Source organism: Epargyreus clarus, unplaced genomic scaffold (genome assembly GCF_041222505.1).
Source record: "Epargyreus clarus isolate Ecla_fem2 unplaced genomic scaffold, WU_Ecla_fem_2.2 ptg000002l, whole genome shotgun sequence".
Taxonomy (NCBI): domain Eukaryota; kingdom Metazoa; phylum Arthropoda; class Insecta; order Lepidoptera; family Hesperiidae; genus Epargyreus; species Epargyreus clarus.
This window is the reverse complement of record NW_027332210.1, coordinates 2809059-2828567: the sequence shown is the minus strand read 5'-3', so window position 1 is coordinate 2828567 and position 19509 is coordinate 2809059. Positions and strand designations below refer to the sequence as shown.

At 33.5% G+C, this 19509-nt stretch overlaps 1 protein-coding gene across 4 annotated transcripts in view; it reads right to left on the bottom strand.

The window, feature by feature from the left end:
- Eip93F (Ecdysone-induced protein 93F) overlaps positions 1-19509 on the bottom strand; it is a 287440-nt gene that overhangs the window by 37192 nt on the left and 230739 nt on the right. For all 4 annotated transcript variants that reach the window (XM_073077914.1, XM_073077923.1, XM_073077930.1 and 1 more), the window contains one exon: positions 304-432. In XM_073077914.1, coding sequence (XP_072934015.1) covers positions 304-432 — 129 coding nt within the window. The remainder of the gene's footprint in view (positions 1-303; positions 433-19509) is intronic.

Here is a 19509-nt window from a genome sequence, read left to right as displayed (position 1 = left end):
TGCTTCACAGAAGTTACACTTCTTTCGGTGACTTAGGTGGATAAACTACCTTATAATCTTATTTATATAAATGTACTCGTAATCAATCAAGATGATGACGATTGGGATAATTTTATCATCAATTCTTCACATTATATGACTATTGGCGACAGTGACTCTTATAATATTAAGAAGATTTATACACATTAACATTTTTAATATTTTTTCTTACTAAAACTAAAACAAAAGTACTAAAACTGTACTTTTATGTACTAAGGTAAATGCTATTTTATCCTATCCTATCAAAGTAGCGTCAATGAATACCTGTGCAATCGCCTGCGGGTTCTGTCCCTGCTGAAACTGCAGCTGCAGCAGGTGCTGCAGCAGCGGCGGGCCTCCAGCAGGACTCTTCGCTCCCGACACCGAACTGCTGTCCGATTCCGATGCGGGACTCTGGAGCAATAACAGTTTTTATTACAATTTGATATGAGAAGTTACACTTCTTTTGGTGCGTTTTTAATTTAAAAATATTTATTTATTTTTCTGTTTGTGTTGTTTTAAAATGATATTGGAAAATTCTACTGCTAATATGGCAATAGTCATGCGTCTCTCGTATTTAGGTGAAAATTGGAATTTTCCTCTATACTTAGGTCTATGCGGGCTATTAGCTAGGAAAACCTAGTTTTCGTGAATTTACATGGGAAAGTTAACACCAATTACCTTCTATTTAAATGACTAATTTTCTCTACTATGCCCACGACTGGGTACGTGTCTCATCTTAGAATAAGAAGGATTTAGGTCATAACACTACCTAAGGGTGGGTTGTTAGACTTCACTTATAATTAAGAACTCCTTATTTAGAGATTTTTTTATTAATTACGTCAAGAAGCAAGTACCTATAACACCTCCATTTATAATCGTGCTAACAACCAATGGGATTCCCATTAATTTATAATATAAATGCGAAGGTGTTCGTTTATTTATTTTTTTGCCAGACTTTTACGACATAACTACATAACGGATTGATATGAAATTTTGTACACACCTTTTCAGGGATTAGAAAAGGACATAGTATACCTTTTATACCAAAAAAAGTACCGTTCCCGAGGGATAGATAAAAACCTCTGACTGCGAGCGAAGCACTGAGTAAACACTAGTTTAATATAAGTATATTTTATACGTAATTTAAGTACATTTGTTATTATGGTCGGTGCACTCTTTGAAATAATTCCATGTTACATTTATTGGCAGCAATGGTCATATTTATTAATAACAGCCAGTTCTTTCTTATCAAATATTTGTTTATTAACCGTATGCTGTTTCCGTCTTATTATAACCCGCTATTATTTAGATAAGCGCTAATTAAACATTTAATAACATTAGCTCTTTTTATTCGTATAAGTTTTCCATTGGGAAAATTAGTATGTCGGTATAAATGTTATTTTTTACGTAGGATAGGTACATAAATAGTTAGGTTTTTAACAATGTTTATGGTTTACGAGAAGTGGATAAAATGGAAGAGGGTTCAGGTTCAATCCATGGGTTGGCAGACATGTAAATATATAGATTCATAAATTTTGGAATCATAGATTTATATTAGAATTTAATTAAGTATGGGGAGATAATATTTTTTTAAATAAAATTTTCTCATTCAGAAAAGTTTTTTGATATTCATGAGTTTCCTAGTTAGCTTTGAATTTTAATATTTTTGAGCTACGAGCATAACTCATATGGCAACACAAAGCCACGTTTAGCGTGCGTTAAAAACTGCGTTAATCATGACGCAGGCGGCGTTGACGTCACCGAGCTAATTTTAGCACAGAGGAGCCTTTATGACGTCAATGGTGCCAAAACAAATATTTTTTGTGCAAGTAAACGAGCATGTGTAGTTCGTCTGATTTATGTTTGTACTGTACTGTGAACAGGAATAAATGGATATTCTAATTGAAATCGATCACCGATGTGTTGCTACTCCGAATAAATAGAACTCCTCATAAAAAGGTAGTCTTAGCACACATTACTAAAGCTACTGCTATAGGACAGAAACAGTGCGGCGGCCGGTACAGGTGACAATCAAACGCCTTTCATTGTAGATAAAGAAAAGTGTGGTCAATGTGTGCTAGCTTAACTCCAGTTAGCTTGTCTTGAGTCAGCCCAGCTCAAGATTTACAGAAAGTCCTATTTATTCATGGACTGGTAATGATGTCATGGAAAAGTTTGGGAATATTAAATATTAAAGAAAAACAACAACAGGTCGAACAAAATTGACATAAAAACATAACGTAACGTAAATATATTATCATATTTTTGCCGTTTATTTTTGTCACAGCAACTGACTCATTTTTTCAAAGGGTTTACGCATGTGAGAATATTAAAACCGTGCGTAACGTCGTGAGGAAGGAACTCATCACAGGCATCACAGCTATATAATATTGCCGTTTTAAGAATGAGAACTGACGCAATTTTCCCAAAGAATTTTGTGACTGAAAATGTTTCAAGACATACGTTTCGAGGCTATAAAAACATGCGTAGATCACAAGGACGGAACGCATCACAGGCATCACAGCTAATTTCAGTGCAGCGGCGCTTTCGTGAGCCACTCGCGCCAAATCAAACAACAGATAAAGCCGCTCGAGTTAGCTTGGCTCGTACCGTCAAAGTCTTACAAGCGCCGCTCTCAACTTTCACAAAGGCCGTGGGAATGAAGAAATTGTTTTTGCACCCACCAGAGGAAACTTAAAAGTTGTCAGTCAAGGTAATTAGACATTAAAGAAGAAATTTCTGCAACTTAATCAAAATTAATTTAGTCAGCTCAATAATATAAAAATAGAATGTTTAGTTTTATAAACTCAATTTTGCTTATATTGTATTTAAAGACACATAATATTGCTGTTTTAAAAATGACAACCGACGCAATTTTGCCAAAGGGTTTTAAGGCAAAAAAGGTGGTAACACACGTTTGAGGCTATAAAAACATGCGTAGATCACAAGGACGGAACGCATCACAGGCATCACAGCTAATTTCAGTGCAGCGGCGCTTTCGTGAGCCACTCGCGCCAAATCAAACAACAGATAAAGCCGCTCGAGTTAGCTTGGCTCGTACCGTCAAAGTCTTACAAGCGCCGCTCTCAACTTTCACAAAGGCCGTGGGAATGAAGAAATCATTTTGTACGCACCAGACGCAAGTTGGAAATAATTAAAACATTTGTCAGTTTGTTTTTGCGGCGTATTTATGTTGCAATTAAATTTTATTTTTTCGTAGATATGATAAGGGTTGGAAAGAGAAATTTTCTGCGTCAGACTTCATAAAATAAAATTAAAATACCGATAGGGTTTTTAATCGGTAACGGAATACCTTAATGTACAAAACATTTAAATTAACTTAATTTTATAATACTTCATAAGAAATTCTGAGCATCAGTGTACTTCAGCACTTATAATTAACACTGTGCCATGGAGTACTTATTTTTTAAAATATTAAGCATGTATTTATACCTACGACCGTATGCAGTATACGTTTAAGCCTCGTAAAAGCTAATAATATTCCATAATAAATAATTCGCGAGGAATAACATATTAAATATAACCTAACCTAACTTCACTCTGAACGAAATTACTATTTCTTACACAAAAACCACATCGAACAACTATCACACTAGTTTTACCCACTCTATATAATTATCAAACCATAGACTATCAGTCTATTTTAACATTTCTATATAATTACCAACCATAGACGTGAAGTTTTTACTCATTAGTCAAAATGGCGTCATTGCAATAATAAATTTCTCGCGAGTGTTACATTAAATCGTGAGTACTCGTGTTCAACAGTCTGTGAGTTGATAACTCAGCTTCCTGGCTTTGATATTAGATATGGATTAATGATACATGGTGTAGGGCTTAAGGGTTTAATAGTTCGTGTTGTAATTGTTGTATGATGTTGTGAAACGGATTATTTTGAGATATTTGGAGTTTATAACATTAAGTAGCAAATAAGCATGCAGTCCCCCTGTTGGTTTTTTTTCTTTTTATAATTTTGCCTAACGATTAGGCAGACGTGCTACATGATGGAAAGTAGTCAACGCCGCCTATGGACATTTGCAACACCAGAGGAGTCGCCAATGCATCGCCGATTTTGTATGAGAGCTCTTTTTTTAGTAGGTAAGTGGTTACTGCTGTGCACGGACCTTAATCATACCTAAATAGGATCAGAGTCCTACCACCTACACGTTATAGATGCGTTGCTACCCCTGAGGACTAAGATGGGACGCCTCGGATAAGTATGTATTTTATCACATCCATCACATTGAAACACAGTAGCGCTGAACATTGCTGTTATTAGGCAGAAATGGGTGTATGTGTATAAAGGATTCTACCACCTTCAACGTTGTTGTGTAGCAGATTATTCCAGTTGAAACATCAGAATCCCTGTTTTAAAAAGTTCTTCATTTTAAAAGAAAGCCTTTGAAAACCCCAAATCAATATTTATAGGCTTGAAGATTGTATTGTGATTCGACACAGACAGCACTACTGCCACATCTATTTCTGCCTACTAATAACATGATATTGAAGGGCGTGGTAAGAGAGACATTATAGAGACTTAAACGAGACAATCCAACTCAGCTCTCAGGGTAGCAATGCATCTGAGATCGACCACAGGTACGGCTCTACTGTTATCTTAGACTGATTACAAAAGACAGTAGTAGGAAGTAGATAGTTAAAAGGTGGATTACATGATCGTTTATTAAGTACGAACATTTGCCCGCGGCTTCGCTCGCGTTACGAAGTAATATTTTCATCCCTTATTTTATCCCCTTGGGGGTAGAATTGATCAAAATCCTTTCTAAGCGGATGCCTACGTCATAACATCTACCTGCATGCCAAATTTCAGCCCGATCCGTCCAGTGGTTTGGGCTGTGCGTTGAAAGATCACTATGTCAGTCAGTCACCTTTGAGTTATATATTTAGTTATATAGATTTATTTAAAAATTACGTAACATGGCAGGGTCCCAGTCTAAAAGATTTCTAAAAACGTTAACTATTTTATAATTTTAGAGACAATGCATAGAACTAAATATCTCGGTCACTGCATATTAATAATTGACATTAACCCGACTTCGAATTTGTACTTTCGAGCGCACTATGCCATTTCCTTTGAGAATAAGGGACTTGTCTTACATACAACTTAAAACGAGTTGAGTTAAAAATAAATACAGCGATACATACTTCAACTCTTTACTAATAATATGTATATCCAATGTTTTACAATGTTTTGCCTACCGATTTGACAATTTCTATTTTTTAGAAGGCAGATATTATCAATTTTCGATTGACAAAGCATTCGAAAGATTGATTATTAATAACGGGGAATAAGGATATGTAGAAACTTTTTATTGTGAATACCCGATTGTGACGTTAAATAAATTTGCAATATGCAGGTGCTAACAAATAAAGTTACACAGTAATAAATATATTATTACGTAATTGTGTAATAAATAAGTCTATTTTATTGGCAAGAAGCGATTAAAATATAAAAAATGCGTATCACTTGTCCACATTTTGCAATATTATAATCAGAATAATAAATGACAGAGAAAAATGTCTGCAAGTCTCAACCTTTATTATTTGATTTTTTTCATTTTAAGTGTGTAGAATTATTATTTTAAACGTGTCGTTTCATTTGCTGAAACTATAAAACCTTATATCGCTTTCTATCTTCTATCCCTCAGTCAGACGTTTGACTTTCGGAAAATTTTATTTTAAGAATTTTTAATGCATACCAAACGTTCAGCTTTTAATTGTGGGCAAATTGTGACTTAACTTCCAAGGGGTAGGATATTAATTTATTAACTGGGATATTTTAATTTGTGCTGAAAAATGAAAAAGTACAAATGAACCGTTAAATTAAAAATTAATGCAGAGGTAATCCGTATTGCAATGAATTTAAAATTAGCGAAGATCTCTAGCGATCTGTAAATTTGAGCGGTTAAAATTAAGTGGGTTGATTTGTGATTTATTTTTGATGAAATCTCGAAATTTCAGTGTTCGTGGCTACCCGACCGTGGCTTTACGGGCATTGCCTACTTATTAAAATCATTAAAATATTCGTGAATTATATTAATGCGAAGGTTTGCTGTAGTAATGACTTAAGCTGCGTTGGCTTGGAAGTTGGGTAGTTGACTAGTGCTGGTAGTTAGATTTGTGGATTTTGTGGTGCCTAAATGACTATTTACCAAACCTTTTAATGTTTATTTTTTACCATACCCTTCCTATTATTTTTCTTAGACGTAATTAAACGGTATTCGTTAAAAAAAATCGCACGTAATAAAGAAAATCAATGTACCTACTCAACGTACCCAATGTAATTTTTTTGCATAAGAACTAGATATTATGAAATTTCGGTCTAATAACAAGGTACCTTAGGTACGTAAAAAATTGAAAAACAATATCAAGTGTGTGTCGGTATTTTCATAAGTTTTATACATAACTTGAGTCATATCACGTAGTAATAAGGATTGGTAGTTACGTAAGAAATATTCTAAAAGCATAATTAAATGACAGATTGACAAACCTAGTTTCCTAGTATTGCCTATCTTGCACTAACCAAGGCTGAATTTGATCTATTTTCCTCGTATTAAAATGTTTTCCGGTTCTCTTAATAGGAAATCTATCTGAGTCGTTCTTTAGCCCTTAGGGGTAGCAACGAATTTGTGGCTGACTTCAGGTACTCTAATCCTATCTGGGGTTGATTACAGTGTTTTTTTAATAATATAGGAGTAGCAGACGAGCATGCAGTCCACGTGAGTACGTGGTATGTGGCTACTGCCGCCCATTGACATCTCTAATCAACCCCAGATAGGAATAAATATTCCTACCTGAGGTCGGCCACAGATGCGCCGCTACCCCTGAGGACTAAGCTAAAACGCCTCTGAAAAGCATGTTTCCCTTACCACATTTTTCAAACAAGAACACAGCAGCGCTTAACACTGCTGTTATTAGGTAGAAATAGCTGTAGCGGTAGTGCCGCAGGAGTCGAACCAAAAGGGTTCTAACCTATGTATGTCCTAAACAAAACCTGCTTAAGTAATGTTTCTTATTACTTAGTAACGACTTCTTACATACGGACATATCTATACTTATATTTGTATTACTTAGTACCGACTTTAAAAGGACATATTATAGTTATATTTAAATAAATCGTGTGGCACATAATTCAATGAAAAGTGGTCTCGTTAGAACAGTTTAATAGTTAGTACGAAAATTGCATTCTTGTAAGAGGACAGTTTTTAACTTTTAACGTTTTTATTTTTGATAGATGAAGACATGATTTTTTACAGTGTATAATATTTATTGTTATATTTAGTGTAATAATATTTATTGTTATAACAATAGAGACTATAAGTTCATGTATCTATCTATTAGGGTTCAAAAGATAGAGCCCTGTGACAAACGGACCTTTGTAATAGGGCCCGTTTTTACCTTTTGTGCACGGAACCCTAAAAATGTGCGTAAAAAAGCGTAAATTCTCAAAGAATTTTCAAGTTTGAATATTTTACACACAAATGCAACAAGTTTTATTACTAATGGCTAGAATTATCTCAATAAGGCTTAGGTGGCCATTACCACGCATACTGAGCAGGTGTTTTCATTAGTTTTTTCCACCATTTCCATAAACAAAACCATAGATAATTCACTTCCTTGTTTAAAGTTTGAAATAAATAAAATAATACGGTCTTTTAATTGCCCTGTCGTAAGGGATAATTACTATAAGTATCTATTTATGATAAGTGGTTTTCTTAGAAAAATAAATTAATTTTAATTTTATTGAAGCCGCGTGGCGGCGCGGTCATACCGTTCTGAAACGCATAGGTTCCGGATTCGATCCCCGGCACAGACTAAATGATTTATATTTCTGTTCTGGGTTCTGGGCTGTTTGTGTGTTTCTTTGTGCGATTATATGTCATCCACGGCACAGGAAAATTCTATTGTGGTTTTAAAAATTCATGCGTGGGTTTTTTAATGGTTATTAGATATTATGTAAGAGACATAGGTACCCTATTAGTATCTCCTAATTACCTAAATATACTAAAAAACTAAATTAATTCAAAGATCTTCGAAAATTAATATGACATAGAAATTGTATTGTGCATTGGTCATAAAAGATATCTATAGTAAGATAAAAAAAAGATAGATGGCATGGAACTTTAAAAGTAGGATATGAAATAGAAGTTGATTACGTTTTCTTTTTTTTTAATATTGAGTCTAGTAAAATAAGAAATAAATTCCATGAGGACTAGAAATAGAATTTGATAACATTTTTGCAACAAACGGTTCTGAAGATTTTGTTAGAAGCAAGGCATTGGTTTGAACGTCGTGTTTAGATTAACGTTAACATGAACCATTTGGACTTTACAGACAATATTTCCTACTTTTTGTAGAAACACTAACAATTTACGACAAATTACGTACGCAGGTGATTCAAGACCCTCCGAGCTAATTCGCCGTTGCCCGCAGAACAAATTGAAAAAAAAACAACAATAGTTCTCGAACGTTACGAACACATTAATAAAAAATACTATTCTAAATTCCAACGGCCCATTAACCGGTTCCCACGGCCGCCATGTTGGTTCGTCCTCGCCCGCTATTGGTCGAGGTCGCAGTTTAGAATTAGAATGTGTAGACCCCACCATTTGGCGAGCGGTAAATTATGTAGTCAGTTTTTTGCGTTCCAAGTTCAAATAATGGGAGCAGCTGTTCGCTGAAATTGGCGCCCTGTCATCGTCCGGTAACAATGGAGTTAGAAAAAAATAGAGCCATGATTATTGGGTCCGTTCAGCCGGCCAATTAGAATGGCCGTTACTTTTTTATTTATTTATCTAATGGTGCGTTTGGAATGCCAAATTATGTGCGTTAATGACACTAAGTCTCTTTTAAATTTATATATTTTTAGGGCAATATTTTTTTATTTATATTTCTAATGTTCCGTTTGTAATGTCAAATTTGGCGCCCTGTCATCGTCCGGTGGAGTTAGAAAAAAGTAGAGCCATGATTATTTGGCCCGTACAGCCGGCCAATTAGATGGCTATTACTTTTTTATTTATTTACCTATCTAATGCTACATTTGTAATGTCCAATGTGCGTTAATGTTAGTAAATCGCTTTGAAAATAGAATGAGTTGATGATAATATTTGCAAGGTCAAAGCATAGTTAGAAATCTTTAACCGACCATGCAACTGATAGTCCTGAGGTAGATACTCTTATGCCTGAGGACTAATTTCGAAACACTCTCCCTTTGACCTTTTGACCCTTCAAACTAAAATACACTACATGGTCACGACACAAAAATTAGTGGTGTAAGTGTCGCTATCGACAAACCATAAAAGTGACGTCATCATCACACTACGTTTTCTATATTTATGGCAACACTTTTATTTTTTATTATCTTCATTATCGCTTATTTGAATTGAATATATTTACCATTCAAAACTAGATGGCGTTAGTTTCTGTGGAACATTTTTATAATGACGTTCAAGTACCTAATTCGAAATGAATTCGTAGGTGAAGATTTCAATTGCAAATATAAACTGCGTTTCATACAGTACGCAGGCTTACCTACTTAGGTGCTCGCTTTTGTATGCAAATTGCTAGTTGTTTCAAATTATTCCGATTTTTCTTTTGATTCCTTGTTCCGAGCCGAATATGCTTGAGGATTTTTTGAATATGTGGATGTACGTATTTAAATTTTTGACTTTAAATTTGGTTATTATCGAAGTTTTAGGTGAAAAATTTTGTCAAAAATTATTTAGTTTATTTTAAACTAGCAACCTAATTATAATACAATTAGAAGGCTATGGTTTTCTTTTGTATGAGTATTTATTTTTAAAATATTCACTTGTTTTAAATAATATTACCCATTTTTTAACAATAACACCTATGGGTAATTCCTCAGTGTAAGCCACCTTTATGAATATTAAGATTTAATAAAATTTTGTTGATAAAATGTGATTCGAAATTTAAATGTTGCATGTTAAATTGTGTTTTTATGGATTTTATGATTCAATAAATTTTTAATTGAATTTTGTGTGAAATTTAAATGTTGCATGTTCATTGTTATCATGACTAGATACCTAAATTAAATTTCCATGCTAGATATTAAGCAAATTGTAGAATATTCTCGACAAACGATTTCAAACATAACTAAATTTATTCTGTGCTTAATATCTTTATGAATATTGAAGTATTTTCCTCCACAAGGAAGATATATTTAGCTGGCTATTGACGTGCTAAACAATCCGTTAGTTAATATTCAAGGTGGACTCGATTAGCGAAACGACAAGGCGAGGTTGCCCGCTGGCCGCCATTTTGAGATCACTTGCTGTTTACGAAGTTTGATAAAACAAAAAATTGCCTGTGATTAGAAATAATAAACTTAACTAAAACTTAAATTAAACCTATGCTTACCTAAAAATAAAGGCGTATATATTAGATAATTAAATAATACTTTTTTATAATCTGTATAATGCTTGACTTAAAGTGTAAAATTAAAAAAAATATATAGCAAAAAATACATTAAGGGCGACTAAAATAGTTTCCCTTGCGAAATGAAAAATGTATTTAATGATTTTTATATAAAAACAAAGGAAACAAAGGTTTTACAAAGGAAGATCTTGCCAAATTTTGTTGCTAAGTAAATTAATATAATGTACAAAAGATACCTACCTTACGTAAAACGAAATTTTATACTAATAATAAATTTATAAATGGATGACATACATTGCTTTGTTATCGGGCTAAATAATTATTTATATTTTTCTATATTTCGTACAACGAAATAGATTCGATACCTTTCATTATAATTTAAAGCTGAAAAGTTATTACTTTTCAGCATTCCATTATTTAATTTATGTTCTTTTCAGCGTTAAAATTGTTGGATTAAATGAAAAAAATATTTTTTAATAATAGAAAGAATGTAGATAAAAATTGTCGAATAACAGCATCTAAAATAATATTTTTAGGCTTTAATTTTATTTCTGTGTAGTTGAATAATTTCAGTAACGTTTAAAAAATGTGATTTAACAAAATTGTTTATCTTGTTAGTTTAAAAATAGAATGGTTTAATTGTTATTTAATGTTCAGAAAGAAAATAAATATATCAAATACGCTTATTACTTAAAATTCCAAAATGAATGTGTAAAACTAATTTTATTTTTTAATTTTATAGAATTAAAACTTTAACACTATTTGTTATTTTAATTATAAGTTCTTAAATCTGTGGTGCTCATTAAATGTAATACATAGATTTCTCTTTATGAGATAAAATTACTGTTGTAAAACTTTTTTTTTACTTTTAAGTCTTGAGCATAACTTGTTTGTTTTGGAAACAATGTGTTTGCTTCATTCAGTGTGTGTTATAAGTAAACTAAATTGATGTTTGTGAAAGTGCACGTGGTTAAGAAACTTATTTTAGATTGCGTTTTACTTTTTATGGGCAGGCATTAGATTAGATTAGAAGGTGATTATCTAAAACATTAGTTTTAGGTTCTAAAACTTAAAATAAAGAGTCAAAGAGTGCAAAGGAAACTAAAGCTACATTTAACATTTACCTACGTCTACAACTACAACAAAAATAGTTCAAAATTAATTTACGTACTAAAACCAGCGGTGCGGCACGGCCATAACTCCAAACGGATTACATGTCAATTTTTTATCTGTGTTAGCTCAACGAAATTAAAAGCCAATACGTTAGCAATCAAAACGCAACAGACGACCAACTAACCATGAAATCGCCTCATGTTTTGTTTCCTTCCATTTCACACTTAAAATAACAAAAAAATACACTCAAACAACAGCCGAGTGTCCATTACATTTCCGCCACTTGAACACGAATGGGAAAAATGAAAAAAATAACACGTGAAATTTCCGAATGGTGTTTTCGAAATTTGTCAAAAGCGAACGTTCATTTTTTCTTTTGCGAGCGGCAATGATTAGTAGCGGCGTTCGTATACTGCGGGCAGCCGGCCCCACGTGTTCAGCCGAGGGGTGGGTCTTGCACGTGAATTTTCCGAGGTTTCCACCCCCTCCGGACCGCCCCTATAGGCTTTTCTGTCCGGCCTATGCTGTTTAAGCGATCGGCTATGAAGTGGCGTGGAGTCGCTTTAATACTTTTTTGTTTTTATTTGTTATTAATGTTCGTTTGCTGTTTTGAAAGTAGGTCGACTTATTTTTGTAGTACTAGAAATGTAAAGTATGTTTCGACGGTATGTGTGTATTACAAAGCTTTGAGCTCATTTCGAAAAGAATATAAGCCCTACAATCCCAGATACGTTGGTAGCGTTGAAAAAATAATTATTCGAGCAGTATGTGTTTCTGAACAAAAAACAGCATCCAATTATTTCTGCGCAATAGTCTTTTAAGAAATATCTCAAAAAGCTTTTTTATCGCGTTCTTCGCGCTAAATAATTTTAATTTCTGTTATAATTGTGTACAAAAGCGGTTATCGTTAGGACGGAATGCTGTTTTAATAAATAACAAGAATATTTTTAAATGCGCTGTTACATATTTAAATGTATTCGTATCACGCTTCAAGGTTTTCGTTTATTAGTTATTATTTTTACAAATTAATGTGGTTTGAAGAATGAATGAGTGAAATTTACAATTAAGTGCTGTCATTTAAATACAGCTTTTGTCTGTAATACACTATAATTTTGTTTTTATGCTTATTTTAAAAGCATTGCTTTCAATACAAACGTTGTTTCATATTTCGTGGTCGTTTATAATAAATTTACAACAGTTGCAAAATATTTCGTTTCGCTTTGAGAGTTAATCTGAAAACAATTAAAGCGTCAGTGTAAAACGTCAACAAGTGGAGCCGCGGGTAACAACTAGTCGCGTAATAAGCTTGAGCGGCATTTATTTAACACAACAAACGGACATTTCACAATGGAACTTCAAAAAGCGCAATTAGGCACAATCGCCACTCCGTGCCTTTCTCTATCCAACCACTGCCTACTTTTCATGCTGTACGCCTACACGCTTACTATTTCAGTAGAAGCCGCGCGTCAAAGCGAAACTCGCCTCTAATGCCGAAACAATAAAGCCTAGAACGTCACGAAACAACCCCGCACGCACCCCGTCTCTTTCCCGCGTATTAATCAAAATACGAGTTTTCTACTTTGACGTGGAATCGTAGCAAATGGATAAGGCATTGTTTCGTAAATTGAAACTATGGTTTGTCGAGCGACCAACTTCGAAAGAACCCTCGCATTTCCATCCCCTCAATGAAATCCGTAGCGCTCAAACATTCGTATGACATCGCGGGGGTCCGACTATCTGGCCGCTCTAAGGCCTGGTTTAGACAAGGTACATAATTGCTATTGTAAGCTAAAGGGTTTACAATAAACTGCAATTATGGTAGACAATGATTAGAAATGTTGATACGGATGCAACGAACCTATTAATTACGGGCTTTTCAATATTTCATCACGAGTAAGCATTATATTTTGCCCTCGCTACGACAAAATGCGTTATTTAAATGCCCCGGCCCGACATGGCTGATGACAATTGCATTGAAATTCGCATAAACAATTTGCTTTGTACCCGAGATTGATGTAGATTCTACATTTTGCACGCTAGGAAAATTTATTAAATAGCTTTTTACGCGAATAATCAGTTTTTAATTAAACTCCGTGATTATTGATTTGAATTTCCAAATGAATTGATTTTTAGACGATATTTGAACTTTTTTTAATTAAGCAACAATTATACATAATATATCTATTATGTATAATTGTTGATATTTTGATTTATTAATGATTGATGAAATAACTGATTGACACTAATGAACAATTTTATTAATTGTTCCATTTACAAATAATTTAGTGTAATTTTAATTTTAGATAAAAGTGGTTTCCTTGTTTTTAATATGTTTAAATTATTTGTGATTTAAAAATATAAAAATAATTTAAAATAAACAAAAAATAATATACAAAATTAAAAAAAGAGGAGACTAATCCTTGTTAAAATTATATATATTATCTACTAAAATTATATATATAAATTATTATATATTATCTACCCTTGTAAAACTATTACAATACAAGCCACTTAAAAAAAGAACAATTAAATTTTAAATGTTTTTATTATAAAATAATAGTTAAGTAATATTTTATTACGTTAAGTGTCCTAAAGATCGCGTGTCAAAAACCTTTTAAATAAGAAGTCGGTAAGTAGATATTTTTTAATTTTATAATTTCAATGTCACTTTATTTAATTTATGATTAATTTATTCGTGTGTACGCACCTTTACAACTCATTCCATTATTACTGTGCATGCACAAAATAAAACAGTAATAAAAACTCACAATGAACTTTTTTTTTAAAATGAATATGAATTTTTCATATGCTTTTTTATCTGTAGCCGAGTCAACAAAACGCGCCAGTATTTTTAGGCTACAAATAAAGTTTTTAATTAGTGCCTCTGTGTTGCTTACATAGGCTTTTGAAACGAAATTGCATTTTTTTTATCAAATAATGATGGATGTATTATTATACTTGCCTCTTTCATGTAAGTTTTGTGATATAAACAGTATGAATACATTATTACAAATATATATTAACATAATATAATATATTAACGCATGTGTTGTGTTAAATGGTACGCAGTCAATAACTTTAATGACATCATTATTACCTGTAATTAACTGGTCCACGAAATATATTTTTTTAATATTTAAGTACTTAGCAAGCGAGAATGTAATTTACCTGATGATAAGTGGTCATTATCATATGGACATCTGTGAGCAACCCAAAACTCACTCTCTTGATGATTAAGTTGAACGACCTATGTCTCTATTAGGCCTCTATCTTAACGTAAAATACTTTAAATACGTGTGTTTTTATTAAAGGCATTATTAAATAAATACATAAATAATAACAGAGATATTGCACAATATCAATTCTATTCAAAGCTTAATTTATCGTGAATATTGAATTTACAATTTATATTAATTTATTTATTTTTACTTACATTTTATTTTTTATACTATTTCATTTATTTTATTTTATACTTATTTCATTATATCACTTTATTCTTAGCTCTATTTTATTTTTAGTAATTTTATTTTATCATTTTATATTTTTTTATTTTATTTTCGGCAGTTTGTAATTAAAACACAATTTTATATTTAACTATGATTACGCATGGCTAAAAATAAAATTAATTAGTAGTACCCACTTGACTAGTAATGATTCTTGGCTAGATAGTTAGGTACTTATCTAATCGTAGATAATGAATTTTCCTGATAAAATTTTAATGGAAAAGTAGTTTAAAACTTGTGCAACTTAAAAAATATTACGCAACTAAACAAATATATAACCATACCCAATATTTATAAGAACTAAGACTTATCCTATATTCTACCAATTATTCAAAATAAAAAAAAAACATTATTTATCATTCCTTGTATTTCAAAGGAAGAAATATCTAATATATAAAATTCTCGTGTCACAGTTTTCGTTGCCATAGTCCTCCGAAACGGCTTGACCGATTTTGATGAAATTTTTTGTGCTTCCGGTATCCATGAGAATCGGCCAACATCTATTTTTCATCCCCCTAAATGTTAGGGGTAGTACAACCCTAATTTTTTTTTATATGGCAACACAACGTTTGCCGGGTCAGCTAGTTTTTTATCTAAATTTTGTTGCTTTATTTGATTGATATTCATAGGCGATATAACCATAATACTCTGATCGAGGAGGTACTGCCTGCACACCTACTTACAGCGTGAAGCAGTTCTTACGTTTCAGTGGAAGGGTATAGATGTCTGCTGACTTACATGGTACCCGTCTTAGTCATAAATGGTAACGCATCTGTGATCGGCTTTAGGTAGAACACTTCTATATGGAGTTGGTTACAGGTATCCATGGGCTGGTCATTTACCATCAGGTATTTTTATTTCTACCTAATAACAGCAGTGTTAGGCGCTGCTGTGTTCCGGTTTGAAGTGTGTGGTAAGGGAGACAGACTTTTCCGAGGCGTTCCAGCTTAGTCCTCAGGGGTAGCGGCGCGTCTGTGGCCGACCTCAAGTGGGAATATCTAATCCTATCTGGGGTTGATTACAGATGTCCATGGGCGGCAGTAGCCACTTACCATCAGGTGGACTGCATGCTCGTCTGCTACTCTTATATTATAAAAAAAAGGTAGACTGCATGTTCGTTCACTTCTTTTGAAAAAGTCAAATTTACAAAAAAATAAAGTCTATTATTGTTTTTAAAAAATCTATTCATAATTAATCTTCATCAAGTAGTGTAATACCTCGTATTCAGGGAGGCTGCATGCTCTTTTGCTAATTTTCAAAAATTCAAATTTCAAAAATATATTTTACTTATCTTTTTTTATTTCTATTTCATAATTAATCTTCAACAAGTAATGTAAGAACGTATGTAGGTAATTGATACGTCATTCAGAACTCCTACGTTAAGGCCTTGGCCTTTCAATGATGCTGAACAATAGACAATAACTATTCATTTAAACCACCGATAGGTTTAACCCAGCTTGCTTTATAAAGGGCTATTTCAATGTCCGATTTATGTCCCAAATAAGCTATTTGGTAATAATGTATAAAATATATATAAAATTCTCGTATCACAATGTTAGTTACCGTACTCCTCCGAAACGGCTGCACCGATTTTTGCCAAATTTTATATGCATATTCAGTAGGTCTGAGAATCGGCTACTCTCTATTTTTCATACCCCTAAGACATAAGGGTTGTTCATCCTTAACATTTTTTTATTTATACGGCAACACGACGTTTGTCGGGTCAGCTAGTAATGAATAAAATAAAGCTAACAACTTAATTTAGTATTTAAAATTTTAAAATGTAAATTTAAGGTTTAAAAAATGTCAAATGGATTTAAATGCTAAAAAAGAAATATTATAAGGTTTTCTTTATAAGATTGAAATGGCAAATGATCATGCATTCCAATTGGTAAGTGGTGACTCTTGCCCATAAATATCTGTAATCATCTCCCTATAGACCTGAGGTTCTACCTGAAGCCCATCACAGATGCCTTCCACTCCTGAGGGCAAAGATGCTCACCACATATGTAAGGCATCTACTCTGAACCATCTACCCTTCCACTGAAACGCAAGTGTTTCACGGTAGAAATATGTATGACAGTGGTACCTCCCCGGTCGAACTATAGCGGGTTCTACCGCCACTCAAACTGTTTAACAAATCCAAATAATTAATCTATTACATCATTTTACTCAGACTTACAGACATACATAAGCAGTGATAGCCTAGTGGTTAAGAAACTCGGCTTCTCGATCGAGGGGTCCGAGGTTCAAATCCAAGGCACCTCTGATTTTTCAAAAAATATGTGCGTATTAGAAATTAATATCACTTGCTTAAACGGTAAAGGAAAACATCGTGAGGAAACCTGGATACCTAAGAGACAAAAAACAAAAAAATCTCAAAGGTATGTGAAGTCAACCAATACGTACTTGGCAAGCGCGGTGGACTATAGCCTAATCCTTCTCATTCTGAGAGGAGACCCGTGCCCAGCAGTGGGACGATAATGGGTTGATGATGATGATGACTTAGACATACAAATACATATAGTTCGCGCCAAACTGCTAGTCCGCTCTGAAGTTGCGAGCAGGTGTAGTTATACAATTTGCTATGGCGACGCGATTCATTTATATATTCAGAGCGGACTAGCAGCTTTACGCGGACTATACCATTTATCCGCGGCCTTCCAATTTAAGTCCTCTGGGATCTATACATATGTTGCCAATCTCAGATAAGAATACAAACATCACCTGGGGGTTACTACCATCTCTTAAAACAATATTATTTTAATTTTTACTTTTTTTGCATGAAATTTAACTTTTTAAGCAAAATATGACAATTTCAGTTGGTTTTATACAATGGATAAGCGAGAAATTAGTAAAGGTTTAAGCTTGTTAAACTGTGTATGACGAAATATTTTACTGTTTTAAGGAGGAAATAAAACTTTACTGAACTATGATGGTTTTTAAAAGATGGTGGTAGGCCCCCTGGGCTTAATATAGATGTCCATGGGCGGCAGTAGCCACTTACCATCACGCGAATTGCAAGTTCGTCTGCTATTCCTATCTAACAAAAAAGAAAATGTAAAAAAAGTATAACATTACCGCGAAGCATTTCAAAAAAGTTAGATTTAATTACACGAAAACAATTGTTCAGCAGCTGTACACAGTAATTGAATTTGCCATTTACAGGCAATTTGGGATCATTTTTTGTAATGTGAACAAGTGTAGCGATTCTTTGCTATTGTGGCATGTTCCCACAATCTCGTCAATTGTAGCAAAAACCTTTTGAGCTGCGTTGCTCGAACGAGGCAGTGATTTCGCGAAAATGCGCAGTTTTTTTGGTGGAGTTGTAAAATGCTGCTTTTGAGTTTTTTGGTGGAGCTATAAAATGCCGCTTTTTATACAAAGGACCAATTTAGGATGTTTGACTTTTATATGAAAGTACGAAATTTGGATAAAATGTTCCTGCAACAGATTTTAGTATTTTCAACAAACAGCATAAGAATATGAATATGAAGAATATTATGAGATAATTGAATAAAGTTAAATTATGATTATTTGCGTCCGTTATTGATAATCAATCTATTTAATGTTTGCTTACTGAAGATCTAAATTTGGCTATTGTGGACGCTGGTTGCCACATGATCACATATGTATGTGATCATCTTAGTCTTCAGCAGTGGACCAACGTGTCTGTGCCGGCTTCAGGGCTTTACTATTGTTATAAGGCAGAAATAGGTGTGACGATAGTGCCTTCAGAGTCTCACTACGAAAGTTCCTTCAGCCATTTTTATAATCTACACTAATATTATAAAGAGGAAAACTTAGTTTGTTTGTTTGGTTGTAATGAATAGGCTCAAAAACTACTGGACCGATTTTAAAAATTCTTTCACCATTCGAAAGCTACATTATCCACGAGTAACATAGGCTATAAATAAAATAATAAATAAACTCTTTCTACACTCACAGCCCCACACTAGGATTCCCTGTGTCGTGGTTGCCATGAACACACACATAGAAAAATACAAAAACACCCAGACCCAGAAACAGAAATCTAAATTCATCATTTAGATATCTGTCTGGCCGGGGATCGAACCCGGGACCCTTTGCGCGTCAGACCGGCATGGTGACCTATATTTTATATGAAATATATTTGATAAATAGATTTTGAGTCGGTACAAAGTTTGCCGGGTCAGCTAGTATAGAATAAGCAGACGAGCTTGCAGTCCACCTTGGTAAGTGGCTATGGACATCTGTATTCAACCCCAGATACGATGAGAATCCCACCTGAGGTCGGTCACAGATACATTTCTATCCTTGAAGACTAATTAGATTCAATGATAAGTATGTCTCCGTTACCGTGTGGTAAGGGACACATACCACACCTTCAAACCAGAACACAGCAGCGTTTAACACTGCTGTTATTAGACAAACATGGTATATGGATATGGTAGTG